Source organism: Notothenia rossii, assembly GCF_949606895.1.
Source record: "Notothenia rossii genome assembly, chromosome: 9".
Lineage (NCBI taxonomy): Eukaryota > Metazoa > Chordata > Actinopteri > Perciformes > Nototheniidae > Notothenia > Notothenia rossii.
The window spans coordinates 27541980-27557033 of NC_136907.1; the positions used below are offsets into that span (position 1 = coordinate 27541980).

Here is a 15054-nt window from a genome sequence, read left to right on the forward strand (position 1 = left end):
GGACCAACCTCAAAAATGCATATACAGTATGAGAATGAAACACTAATACATTCAGTGATCCAACGACACGATGCATAGGAAACTTCCGAAAATATACAACTATAGCTTTTATTCAACTTTAAATGTAAAATTGTAGGGGTTAATTTAACCATAATATCATCCATTGAAAATCTTCCAATAATTGAATCTGTGTTTCTTCAAGTATGTTTTTTTAATATGAGTTACATTTTCACGTTTTATCCCACGTGACCCGCCTATTCTCAATCAGTCAGTTTTGTTACTATATTCTTACTATATTTGCTCCACATTAGGGGCTATGATTTCACATTTTCTCCCCTGTATTCTAAGTATTAAATAATTGGGATTTGATATGGGCGAGCCATATCCTCAAAGACAAGCACAAAAAAAAGGAGCCCATGTGGTAAAGGAAAGGAGCTACGATTAGAAAAAGGAGGGGAAAGTAAAAAGCTAAAATGTGTCCATCTTTAATCCTGAATTGTGAAGGAGTAAGAGGTGGTTTCTAATGAGGTCAAGGAGGAGAACATCAAAGTAGACACTGGGTAATAAGGAGGAAAATGATGGGAGTGAAAGGAAGAGGAGGGGGGGGGAGGAGTGAGCACCATCAGCGGAGAGATAGAGGCTGAGCATGAGCGTGGGAAAGAGGACAGGTGTGAGAGAGAGAGAGGGAGGGATGACGTAAGGTGGAGAGGAGCCGCTGGAGGAGAGGAGGGTGAGGTGGTGAACACAATACAGCAAGAAGAGGGGAGGAAGAGTGACTGAGTGAGCGTATGACAGCGTGACATGATGGGATGGATTCAAACACACACACAGATCGATTGGCCACACTGTTACCACAATAACTTTTTCCCACAGCTGCTGTCCTCCCAAGTCCTGACCGCCAGCCCTCTGCCACAAACAGCCCCCCCCCCCCAGTGCCGCCACCATCACCACAGACAGGGATATCAGCCAGGATTCTAAAAATAGCCCTCAGACAGCGCTATCGCTCACGACACGCTGGTGCCCACTGCACCATGCTTTAGGGAACTTATTCTCTGGCAAGCTTTTCAGGGACAGAGACAGGGGGAGGACAGAGGGGACGGAGGGAGAGAGGTCTGAACAGAAGGAAAAAGAGGAGAGGAACAGGGAATGACATACATTAAGGATTGAGTGAGGAAGAGGGGAAAAAAGAAAGGATGAGAATAAGAGGAAAGAAAGAGAGAGCAGTCTGCAGTTTGACAGAGAAGTCCCTGCTCTTACAGCAATGATGTAATCCCCCCTCTCACCCCCCCCCCTCTCCTCTCACGACTGGTGTTGCCTGCCTCTGTTCGCCACACACACACACACACACACACACACACACACACACACACACACACACACACACACACACACACACACACACACACACACACACACACAGCAGTCTAATGGAGTTATCAAGGATTGCAAAGGAATACAAAATGTTTCGTTGCCTTGACTACTGCCAGTGCCCGGTCACCATGTCGATGATGCTAAAAATCTGTCGTCAAATCCAAATAAGAGCCCTAGTGACAAATTCACCAGGCGACATCTCTCTACAGCCCCAGTGACTGGGGGAGTGCTTCAAGGGAGGAGAAAATAACGAGGAGGCAGCGAGATGAGGACAGAGGAAGGGAGAGAGGGATGTGCTGCTGTGTATATAAATATTATATATATATATATATATATATATATATATATATATATATATATATATATATATAAGTACAAATGAGAAATTAACAGAGAGGGAAAGGGGATGCTGGGGATAGAGACAGCAAACGTGGAAAAAGTGTTCTTGAGAAAACTAATTGGCGTAGAGGTGGAACAGTGTTGGAATTCATTCCACAGTGCAGAGGATGAAAAAGAGTCATTTTGTACCCAAATATGAAAGTTGACGACTATCTACGATTATCTACAGTGTCAGATAACTACCAATTACAGATAAGCCTTTGTTAAAACGTAATACCTCTCAGCTATGTAAAAAGGATTAGTCATCTAGAGTTCTCTGTGAAAGCTATCATTTGTAAGTCATGAATTATGAGAAAGCATATAAGCTTCAAGAAGTCTGAAATGCGTGTGTATGTCCTATACTGTCTTCAACAGAAGGTTGCTTCTCTGCACATTGATCATGCGATCAATGTATAATATCATTTATAATGTATACCAAACTTTAAGGTCATCTTTTTCTATTTTTCTTCATGTATATTCAGTATATGAAACATATACAACAACTTTATATCACAACAACTTTTCACAATATTCCCAAACAAATACTCTTTTCTTAACCCATTAATGACAGAAAAGGTTAAAAATACATTGTTCAATTAAATCCAATCCTAAAAGAGCACAACTTGAAATGTGTTAATCCATGAAAAGACAATGGTTTTAGTTTTTTCAGGAATACTCTTCATGGAGCTACATTTTTGGTTTATGATTATTTGTTCGGCCACCAGTGTCTTTATTTGAGAAAGAGTTAAAAGGGGGTGACAGGGGGATAAAAATAGTGAATGGTCCCCAGGTCAGATTTCAATCTGGGACCTCCACAGCAAGGACTGAGCCAATAGCTCTACTAATGCCCCTTTTCCACCAAACCAGATCCGGTTCAAGAACTGTTCTTTTGCTTTTCTGGTGCAGAACCGGTTCTTCTCTGTAGCACCACTTGTGTTTCCACTGCTAAGAGCCCGAGTGGAGCTCGATTGAAGCTGCGTCATCGCGTCATCGTTTGCATCATCACGTAAACGTTTACGAGCCTTCTTATGACACCCACGCGGCGCGGAAATCCCTCATATTGACAACAACAACAATGATCCCGGTAGTCTTTCTTGAGTTGTTTTGCTTGTTGCTTATTTCCTCCAGAGTCCAGTGGTATCCAGCAGTGGCCAACTCCCGCTGCAGCTGCTGGAAAATAGCTTTAGACCGCGTTGTGCCGTCCAACTTCCTCTGTACCTCTTGCGTTGACCAAAGCCAGAGGAGCTAATTTGTCTCTCTGCTGCTTACATTTACTGGCATCCATCCTTGTTCGTAGTTGTGTGTGTTGCTGAACAGAATTTGCGGCATTTTGTTGTTGTTGCTCAGGTTAATCTCGCCCCCCGCCTCTGACGTAAGCGTGAAGTATTGGTTCTTGGTTCGGGAGTGGTTCAGTCTTTGGGGATTGGACTTTGGACCGAAAGGTCGCCGGTTCATGTCCCCAATCGGACCAAAATATACGGAGTGTGGACTGGTACTAGAGAGGGGCCAGTTCACCTCCTGGGCCACTGCCGAAGTGCCCTTGAGCAAGGCACCTAACCCCCAACTGCTCACTGGCGCCGGCTAGACTGGCTGCCTCCACTCTGACCTCTCAACTGCATGCGCATGTGTGCATATAACTGTGTGTGTATATGTATGTGCATGTTCTAAAAAGTGCGTACTGTGTGATTAATAAAGGTCCATCTTCTTCTTCGTCTTGCCGTGCAGCCGAGAGGGGTCAGCTTAGAACTGGTTTTCGGTGCTTAGAGCTGGCCCCGCTATGGTGGAAACAGGAAGAACCAGAGCTAAATCAGGCTGTAGCCCGGAACTGTCTCTGGAACCGGTTTGGTGGAAAAGGGGCATAAGTGAGCTATACAGCAGGCCATTGAAGTCTACTTTTATATGGAAAATGTGTCAAATCAGTCAGCCTGGTGAAGACAGAGTGAAGACTGCTGCTGACAGAGTGATGATGGCAGGGAAGACCAAGGCGGGGGTCAGAGTGGTCAAAAACAGACTGAACCACAATTTATCTAGATACAATCTTAATCTCTTCTACCCTGAACATTCAGCAAGATTAGCCTCAGATATTGAAAGTACAGAGTTGTGTGTGTGGCTTCGACCCAAACGATCCAAAACGACCGTTAGAAGACAGAGAGGAACCAGGACAGACTCTAAAGTTTAGCACAGTGAATCATGGTCAGAGAGTAAAGCAGGACACTCACATTGCACTGTTAGGAAGGCAGAGGCAGTTGGTGGTCGGCCCAGGCTGTTGCTAGGAGCACAGGTATATTTCCCAGAATCCTCAGGCTTGACTTGGGCAATGATGAGGGAACCGTCAATGAGAATACTGACTCTGCGCTTCAGGTCACTGTGAAAATGAAGTGAGAAAAAATGGATGTAAGGAAGAAATGTTTGTTATCTGATTGTAATCTGTCAGTGTGGAGAAAAACATTTAACAAACATTCAAGTCATATTACAAAAAAGATTTCAACAGATGTCTTCCACACAGAAGCTTTGGTGTTGTGTGATTAACCTTCCTAGTGCTGAACACAATTTAAACCTACATTTTCAGAATGAAATGGGAATATTAATGGATGGATAAACATGTATACTGTCACTGATGTATGGTTAAAGGCTGATGTGGACTGTATGTTTGTTCAGAGCCACATGTTCCTGTCCTTGGTGCTCATGTATGGTGGGTAAGGCTAATGCGATCTATATTTGTTTTTGCTCAAGCCAATGAAAAATAAAGACATTTGTCATAAACAATATGTCCCTGTAAACTATTTTATATGACTTGGCACAAAGTCTATTTTTCTAAATGAAGGAAGTCAATACATTTCAGTTAAATTATGTGTCCATCCAAATAAAAATATGAACGTTATCATACAATTTTTTATCATTTGAGAAATACAATTTAATATAAATAATTGTTGTATCCAATCAAAAGATATAATTTCATAACCATTTCTTTCTCATATAAAAATGTGAATCTTTTTAATAGATTACATCAATAATCTTCAATACACATTGGTATTTGTTAACTTGTTTATAACTTAATAAACATGACCTCATTTATATGTCATTTATTTATTCCCCAAAAGCAAAAACTCATTACAATACACATGTAAGGTTTATGGCTTTATTGATACCAATACCAACTTTGCCAGATGCAAAGACGTTAAATCTGTATAAAGCGCTCTGTGTTGAACTGAAGGATCACACAGATCTTGGCTCATGCTTGACTTGGCGTCATGCACAGTGCCTGCAGAGTTTCCAGCAACAAATTCAATCTCTAAAATTTTTTTTTTTTAGCATGACACCAGTGAAGATTTAGCCTGGCAATATTGCTGTAGTACTTTGTATTGTTCCTATTTTGCCCTTCCAACTTCAAGAACACTAGATCAAATTTGGAGAGTTGTTGCCATCGGCAATATTGTTCAAACTAAAACCATTACACACATTAAAAAAGGGGCTTGGATCTACATCACCTGCCTTGTCAGTGTTGCAGAGAGACCAGAAGAGGTTTCTAAGAAGGATCTTTAGTTTTTTAAGGGAAGAGGATTAGGGCTAAAAGCAAGACACATTTTGATCATGGTAACTCAAACATTGCAAAAGTGTGAATATAGTTCCCTTCATCAATAAAAAAACTACCTGAAGGAAAGTTCTCACGAAAAAGAAAGGAACAAATCCAAGGTGAGATATTATTCTCCACTACATCATGTCAAAGTAAAAACTTTTTTTTTGGCCATTAGCCGTGAGACCCGACAGATTCTGAGCCGCTGCAGAGCAACAACCATTTCCCCTTCAGGTAATGTTGATTAAATCATTTGTTCAGTCTATATTTACTGAATTATTAAAGACACATAATAATATTTCTACTGTGTTGTTTGCTCCTTCTGCAGCTGTAGCACAGAAGGAGCAAACACTGTATCCCCATTCAAAATCAGAATTATCATCAAAATACAGTATGCTTAAAAATCTTAAAATGGCCCTTATATACTTGAATTACTTTTATGAAGGCGTATCAAATGCTTTTGCCTCACACATATCAGAGCCTGTGGAGTGTTTTCACAGCAGCGCAGCATGCCAAAGGGCTTTGCAGGTGAATAAAGATCAGCAGGTTTAGAGACTCTTAAACACTCTCAGACCACCTAAACAGCTGAGCTAATCACAGCTAACGTGATAACAGAAGCTCAGCAAACTGAAAGCGCTACTTCAGGGAATGTGTGGATTTTTTCACAGTATTAAAATGATATACTAACTAATACTTAAAAAATATATTAAAAAATCTTATTACTAAATTGAAAAAGCTTGCAACATTCAATCAATGGAAACCATTAAAGATAAATGTAATGAATTCAATGATTTATAAAGCCATAATATCATTTTTGAAATAGAATATTTGTTAGTTGCACTGCAGCAATAACTGCGGTATTACAGTGTGTTCCTTTCAGCAAACTGTCTGCAGACCACAATAACACATTCAGAACTTTACTTCTTGAAGAAGACGTTGTCCTCCTCCCAGAACCAGGTGTAGGTCAGGTTGCGAGGGTAGGCCTCCGCCTGGCAAGTGAAGAAGGCGTCCTGCGAGATGTTCACTGTGATGTTCTCAGGGGGGGACACGATGAAGGGAGGGCCTGGGGCAGGAAAACACCGAGGCAGTTGTCAAAAACGGTTAAAAAAACTCATCAAATAAATGAAATACAATATTTAGTCTAGCTGGTAATGCATTTTGTGCTAGGACAATGACATTTGAAAAATAAGGAACAGGGGCTGTCACTTTTATTTAATATTCAACTACTTAAATTTTAGATAATATAAAAAAAGAAAAAAAGAATATTCAATTCATAATCCTATTTTCAATTGGTTAAACTTTTGAATACACAGGATAAAGGAATCTATTCTGCTATCTTAAAATAGCTTGCTGTCCTAATGGGGAACATGGGGCAGTGTGACATTCACAAAGACGTCCCACAGATACAGCCTGACCCCTCTCAGTGGGACCGCCCCACTGCAAACACAACACAGTGATTAGTTACTTACTGGGCAGGGGTCATGCAGCCATGTGTACATAATGCACACACAAACACAGAATCAACACCGCTCTGCATCCTGTTAAGTGTCACTGCAGCCCCCAGAGTCATACCAAATACTTATTTTGCACTCAGTAAAGGGTTATTAGAATTATTGAGTGATCCTCGCTGTGCCAGACGGATCATCCTCCTTTGTAGGTGTGGATACTGTATATTTATACTCTGATACTGGATTTGAAGACATTTCCTAGCTGTGACCATAAATACGTCCATAAGCACGCTGAGTTTGAAAAGCAGCCTATCTTACCATCCTATACTTTCAGTTTATTGGCACACAATAGGTGTTTGGAGCATGTGAGCATATGTTTGAATACCGCCCAAAATATGTTATACTACACATGATGTTGGAGCTATATATCTCTTTATATTATTTACTAGTTTAACATTTATTTTCTTGCTGTTTTATAGTGTTTATTGTAAATGTATTCTTAGTTAGTCTCATAAGTTAAAGTAGTTTCTATGCTTTTATTTTTGAAGGCATGTTTTGGGCACTGGGTGATTAGAGCACCTGGTGTAATTGTATATATTGGAGACAGGTGGAGGTGGGAGCCAGAGCACTAGTAGGCAAACGTTTTTTTTACCAGAGTGTTTCAAGCCAGCAAAAGGAAAGCCATAGGAAAGGCTTAAGGAAAAGGGATATAGGAAACCTGTTCGTTGTATTTTGTTATCGGAATAAACTGCACAAATGGAGAATCTTGTCTGGACCTGGATCATTCCCCTTCGTAAGATCTGCTAACTAGTGCCTCAGCGGCTGTATTATTTTAAGTGAATTATCTGTTTTAGTTCTATATGATTTTGGCCGCTACACATGAGTATACAGATTAGGATAACTGAGCTGTTGGTAGTGAAAGATTAAGTGAGTTTGATTGTGTCAGCTCTGCGTTCTATGTGGATTTGTTTATTTTAATACAAAGATTTTCTGCAAAAAACAGACGATTCACTTTAAAGTCCAATTACAAAACAGGACGTTGATAGATGAATGTAAAGTGAGACAGAGAGGGAGAAAGTATCAATGGGCCAAATACCAAAGACCTCTATCTATGACCCCCTCAGTGGGCTGGAAAAGGTACAAGAGAGTCTTTAAAGATTGTGCTGAACACTGGTAGCAAAATCGAAAACAAAGTAGTAATGCCACCAGACACTAAGTATACAGGCCTAGTAGATACTTGGTGATTGATGAATAAAGACTTTTGTTTCAGCACTTCAACTATGCTGCTCCGGGAGTGGATGAGATAAATTCAGTAAAGAAACAAGTTAAGACTATAAGTAAAAGTAAGGAGATTACCTACCATTCAGGGACACTGTGTTTTTCTTAATTAGATCATTTAAGTGAAAAAAAGTGTGCATTAATAAAAAAAAAAAATCATATTCTTATCTAAAACCTCTATTAAGTCTTTCTGTCTGGATGTACCCCCTTTACACTTATTATTTTAATTGCTTGTCTCTGGATTAGAATATTTGAGACTCTTTCATTTACACTGTTGGCTGGCTACCTGTTCATGACAGAAGCAAAGAGATATTGGTTTGAGAAAGGAATTTCCAGCGAACATTTAAATATTTCTACAGCAGTATAAAATGACAGCTATACAAATGAATCACATCTTTGATGAAAGAATACAAAATATTGTAAAAATGTAAAATACAGTATATCCAATGATCACTTTGGTAGCAGATTTTCCTCTTTATGATCTCATTTTATGTTCATTAATGGTTTCAAGTTCATCATCCAACAAACCTACCCAATTTTGCTTGCTTTAGTTTACTTTATATAAGTTAAAGTTCTCTAGGAGAATGTACTTTTATGTTCATTACAGTAAAAAAAAAACAATACAAAAAGCATTTCTATCTTCAATAAGGAAAACTGTCAGCTACTGATTAAACTAAGCAGTATACTTTGCCCTTCTCCTTAAAAACACTCAGTACTACACAGAACTTCAAATGAAAATCCTGCAGCATGCATGAACATTAAGTGAGACAGAATGTATAACTGCTGGTTAATAATAACCTTCAAATGTCACCACAGCATGCATTTATCCTCATACTGCTTCATTACTTTTGGTCCTCACAAGGATTGACCCATAATGCGGCCCCCTCACTAACACACACTGATACACTGCTAGCCCCATAGTACTGATCTGCAGCCCAGGGCCTGATCCTTTAACAGGCATTTCCATCTGCTGTGTGTGTGTGTGTGTGTGTGTGTGTGTGTGTGTGTGTGTGTGTGTGTGTGTGTGTGTGTGTGTGTGTGTGTGTGTGTGTGTGTGTGTGTGTGTGTGTGTGTGTGTGTGTGTGTGTGTGTGTGTGTGTGTGTGTGTGTGTGTGTGTGTGTGTGCCTTATTTGTACCCAGCTGAGTGCTGGAGATTTGTTGGCACTGTAGTCTCTTAGTTGATCTGCTGCTCAGTGGCTTTCCAAGAGCACTTCTAATAATCCGCCTCTCCCCTGAATTATAAAAGTCTGGCTCGGTGCGGTCTATGTTCCTAGTCACTAAAGGAAACATGTGATCTCTTTGAACGTGTTAACTGTCTGTTCGATGACAAAGGGAAGCAACTAACATCTGAAAAACAGAGCGTTGGATTGATGGAAGCAAGCTTAAATTCATTCTTTGGAATAACGCTAAACACCAGAGTACATATTTCCTCCACCTCGACGTATCCTCTAAGCTCCAAACTCTATCTTCTTGCATACATCCCAACCTTTCCAAATCCAAAAGAGGTAGGTTTGCGCGCAGCAAATGTGCACGCCCAAATGTGCACGCCCAAATGAGGTAATCAGAAGAAATGGAACCCCAGTAATTACATGTATAAACCATGTATTTATTGCATCATTTTATGAATTTTTCAGAAAAAGTGGTAGTTTGGTAAACAGTGACATCAACGATATGTCTGCTCTGTAAAATGCCAGAAAAGTAAAAGAATGGGAGATAAATATCCCAAAGTCTCCACATTTTATTATATTTTTAATGTGTTTCTGGTCCTCTTTCAGTTGAGAGAGTGTAGATCAAGGATGTGTCAGGGTGTAGAACTCTTGTGTGAACATTGGATAAAGCCAGGTTCATATTCTTGTTTCATGTTGTTGACATATTAGTCAAAGGTTTGCACAGAGCGAAATATCTTTGTGTTGCGCGATATATCAGAAAACACTGCATTAAAAAAGTAATTTCCTGCATTTTTCTACTGATAAAGTGTGATATAAATAATGTACAGGCTTTCAGATTGCTGTAGTTCACTAAACAGAGACATTAACGACATGTTTGGTGTTGAAAATGTCAGAAAAAGTGCAAGAATGGGAGATAAATATCCCCAAATCTCAAAATTGTATTATATTTTATGTGTGTTTGTGGTCCTCTTTCAGTTCAGACACTGTTGGATGCTTCCGGAAAATACCAAATACTGGATGTCTTCGTCACAGTCCCAGAGCACAGATACACATTAGTGTCGACTTTCAATTTCGGAAAAAAAAACCTTAAAATTATGAGCATTGATGTGTGATGAATGAGGTGTGTGGTGCAGTGGATAGAGCCTTGGTGTTCGGATCAGGGCGTCACAGGTTCAAACCCCACTGCAGTCAGCATGTCGTTGTGTCTCTGGGCAAGACACTTCTGTGGGCTCAGAACTGTCTCATAATATGCACACAGAAGGATTCACACTTGTGTTTTTCAATGCACACACAAATGTGTTCCGTTTCATATACATGTAAATAAAATCCAAATACAGAATAAAGTTTTACATATGTATTTTTGATCCTCACATATTTGTTTTCCGTTTAAATCCCCTGAACCTGCAAACACAAACCGCTTTCTGTGCATGGATCGTTGTGCATTCGTGTGTGGGTTTTTTGAGACTCCCCTGACGGTCAGCCGATTCGTACTTGTAATTTTTTTTCTATCTATAGCCAATCAGATGTCTCCTTCATTCTAAGCCAATCACATGAGCCCACGATACCCCCACGAGGGTATGATTTCTTCATGTACGCATTTTGCGCTGTCCGGTCAGCTCGCTAAACAGAGGGCGGAGCATCAGGGTGATCATGCAGAGCTGCGTGTCTCCATCAGACTCAGCAGCTGATCTCTCTCTCGCGTCCGGTTATACTTCACTCGCGTTTATGTCCGTATCGATCAGATCCAGCTCTCCTGATCGGCCGTTATAGAGAGCACCGATCAAACTATTAAGAGTGAATATCGGCCAGAGGTGGGGACTCGAGTCACATGACTTGACTCGAGTCGCATATTTTTTTACTTGAGACTTGCTTGACTAACATTGATAAAAGACTTGACTTGACTTTGACTTGGTATTCATGACTTGAGACTTGATTTAAGCTTGAGACAGATGACTTGAAAGGACTTGACTGTTTAAAATTAAATATTTGCGTTTGTTTTTGTAGTGGGATATTACGTTTAGTTTTTTCAAAAAACGTGATTATAACGCCATGCGCGCAAACCTGGCAACCCACTAGACGGCAGGAGTGTCAGTTAACATGGCAGCGGCTAGCTTTAGTCCAAAAATAGTTAAGTTTGGATTCAAGGATTATATTGTCGATGACGCTAATAAGAAGAGAACAGCGGTATGCAGGGTCTGCAGCATAAAGATCAGTGACAGGACCACCACAACATCCCACTTCATTCGTCACTACAAAAAAAAACCCACAGAGAAAGGTAGGCTACGTGACTGTGTTGTGTTAGCTAGAAAGCTAACGTTAAGTTTAAGCTACGTTAGACTTGGTTTCAAATCGATTAAGCAAAGAGAAGACAAAACGGGGTAAATGAACACTAGAACCGCCAAGGGATTCATTTGGACTAACCCTGATACTGACGGGCTGTCAGGAGAGAGAGAGAGAGAGGAAAAGAGATGCCTCGTTTATTTCCCCTGTGTTATTATCAGGAGTTACTGGAAACTTTTGAATAATGTAGTTCATCTACTTTTAGTAGTTTGTTTAAATGTTTTAATTATGTTGTTTTTGTTTGTAGAAGTGCATCATTCCTTGATTTATTGTAAAATGAATCTGAACTTTTTGATCTGTTATGATGATAAACTGAAGCCATTTCTAAATTAACCCAATTAAGTGAGTTTTAAATCGTCCTGCTTAGTTTATAAGGAAATTATGAAGAGGAAGAAATTAAATTGTTTGAAAATGATATCTATGTAGGTGCTGACGCTGTTGGCGGTTCTAGTGTTAACAGAAATTTTAATTAAATATGTGTAATGGCAAATGCCATATATGATTTTCTTACCTGGAATTCTGCCTTTTGAACAGACTTTTTAAGTCCTAGCTATATTGTCTACAGTTCTGGGGTTAATATGAATCTAATATGATTTTCATCGGTCTAAATTAGATTTCAAATGATTAACTGTGCATGTAATGAAGATCATAGTGTGGGTTGAATCCATTTTCATAACCACTGTCTTTTAACTAATTTAAATGCGGAAACTGGGCTTATTCATCAGAATTTCGTATGACTTGACTTGCTTGACCTGAGCAATGACTTGACTTGCTTGACTCTCACCTTGGGACTTGCTTGATACTTGTAGGTCAAGATTTGAGACTTGCTCATGACTTGCACATGTAGGACTTACTCCCACCTCTGATATCGGCCGATAATGACCGGCGGGGCTCCCCTCGTTGACAGTTCACTGTCTAGCACTGGCTTCGTAGTGCACTGATCGATTAGGCTAAGCTAACCTGTAGCTGCTCCCTCCACACTCACAACAACTTCATACTGACATAAATAAAGCAGCTGTATTCGCCATACAGGAAACACACATTTAAAACGGTTTTGCCTGCCGTTTTTGTGTACACATTACAAGCATTCATTAATGGTTCGGAAAGTGGCGCTGTGCCTTAATAATATAAAGGCTTGTATTTGCGTGCATTTCCTGTTCAGAAAGTGGCAATGTACTGAGAGTGGAGGTGTCCTGAGATTAGCGCCTGCAGGCAGGCTCCATGGACCTGTCAGCTCCGGACAGCACAAAATGCGTACATGAAGCGCTACGGCATGAACGCAAGACATTTACCCTCGTGGGGGCGCGCTCATGTGATTGGCTTAGAATGAAGGAGACATCTGATTGGCTATAGATAGAAAAAATTACAAGTACGAATCGGCTGACCGTCAGGGGAGTCTCAAAAAACCCACACACGAATGCACAGCGATCCATGCACAGAAAGCGGTTTGTGTTTGCAGGTTCAGGGGATTTAAACGGAAAACAAATAATTGAGGTTTAAAAATACATTATGTAAAACTTTTTTCTGTATTTGGATTTTATTTACATGTATATGAAACGGAACACATTTGTGTGTGCATTGAAAAACACAAGTGTGGATCATGAAATACAAGTGTGAATCCTTCTGTGTGCATGTGTGTATTATGAGACTGTTCTGAGCCCATACACTTCACCCCAAATTTGTGATTGCTCACAGTATTGAGTATGTACTGTAAGTCGCTTTGGATAAAAGCGTCTAACAAGTAACATGTAATGTAACATGTAATGATGAGGCAGATCTTAGAGAATGTGTTGATTCAGAAGCAGAGTTTGAGCTGATACAGACAGATGTTAGAGTTACAGAAGCTGACATTATATTTTTTAGGAGCTGCAAGCTTAAATCATTATCCTCCTCTGACTTAATTTCTCTGTGGACCTCTATAAATAATGATCTGCTAAAATATGAATACAATTGTTACGGTCCATCTAGTGTTAAATGTTCTAAAATGCATTTGTCACAAAACTAATTTCAGAGTTGTCTAGTCTATGTTGTCTAGTCTCACTAATAAACATACTATTTCATTTTCTACTCAGCCTGCTGTGATTGCATACCATCAGAGAAGAGATATATTCAGTGAACACATTTGAAATCAAATGAAACTTTTACCATTGTTGATGCTGTTAAGCTTACTCAATGGCAGTTTATCCGTCAGCTGGTCAGTAACTTTGGTCCAAATGGTGATGCCTGACTCTTCCTCTAGCACCACCATGAGGATGAGATTTGTCGTTTTGAGGGAACAACGCACAATTATTGTAACGATTGCCATAAGGTATGGCACAGTCAAGTTATACATTTACAAAATGATCTCGTTATGTCTATTTTTTTCTATATATCTACATATCTGTACGTGTATTAAACAAACCTAAATTAAACGCTATACCATTATGCTAAAATTCACATTTAGCTGTGAAGTACTGCCACATAAACTCTTGTTCATAGGACTCTTATGACACTACTTCTATTCTATATTGTATTTACTTGCACTATTTTATCTGTTTTATTGTGTTGCACTGTTGGAGGAGCCTGGTATCTAAGATTTTCATCGACATAACTACACTGTAGCTATGCACAAATGACAATAAAAGCCTTGCATCTTGATTCATATTGTGTTGAGTGTATTTTCCTATAAATTACGTACTTAAATACTAAATATGGTCATTTTAGGGTTCATTTATTTATTACGTTCACATGCTTTAATGTTGCAAAAGTGGTTTATTATCTGGTTCCTCTGTAATTGGTCAACCGCTAAGAGATATGATGGAGTTGTCCCGCCTCTTAGCTTATCAAGTACAATGTGTTGGAGCTAGCCAATAGAAGCTTGAGTGTTACGTAGTGATTTCACTATCGTTAAAGAAGTAAACAAAGGAGTCCAATGGAGGCGATTCAGGCAGGGGGGGAGTGTATGAGAGAGAAACTCCCTCTGGAAAAAAAAAGGGATTTTAGCGTTTACAGACAATTTACATGCACAAAAACCCAGAAAGCATAATAAGGCCTCTCTGAGAAACTTGATTAGGTAGAAACAGATTTGGGGGCAAACATAGTTTCTGTTGTTGTGGATCAATATAGATCAGGGGTGGGGAACCTCCGGCCCGCAGGACCATTTGATATGGCCCTCGAGGTAATTTATAAACACACGCAAAAAAGACAAAAATTAAAGAAATCTAGACCGCAAAAAAATTAAACATGCGAGTGCCTGTTTTTCCTGGCAGTCCTTGAACACAAACGTGTCATCACGTGGTATGTCTCGTCTGACAGGGGTGTAGTTCAGGGTTGCGTTCCAATAGTCCATTTAGCCTAGGAACCTTCCTAACCAAGTGAAATGACCCGGAAGTACGTCAGTGGCAGCCATGTTAAGTGCCGTTCCAATTCTCCAAATGAAAGGAAAGGAGGTTTCAAACTTCCTTTATATCCTCCTTTAGCTTAGGAACCACTGGACCTCCCTTACCGAAAGGAGAA

The 15054-nt window shown here is 39.8% G+C and overlaps 1 protein-coding gene across 6 annotated transcripts in view; it reads right to left on the reverse strand.

The window, feature by feature from the left end:
* Positions 1-15054, reverse strand: part of igsf9bb (immunoglobulin superfamily, member 9Bb) — a 196905-nt gene that overhangs the window by 64257 nt on the left and 117594 nt on the right. For all 6 annotated transcript variants that reach the window (XM_079647624.1, XM_079647621.1, XM_079647623.1 and 3 more), the window contains exons 6-7: positions 6245-6386; positions 3969-4114 (exon numbers count right to left, since the gene is read on the reverse strand). In XM_079647624.1, coding sequence (XP_079503750.1) covers positions 3969-4114; positions 6245-6386 — 288 coding nt within the window. The remainder of the gene's footprint in view (positions 1-3968; positions 4115-6244; positions 6387-15054) is intronic.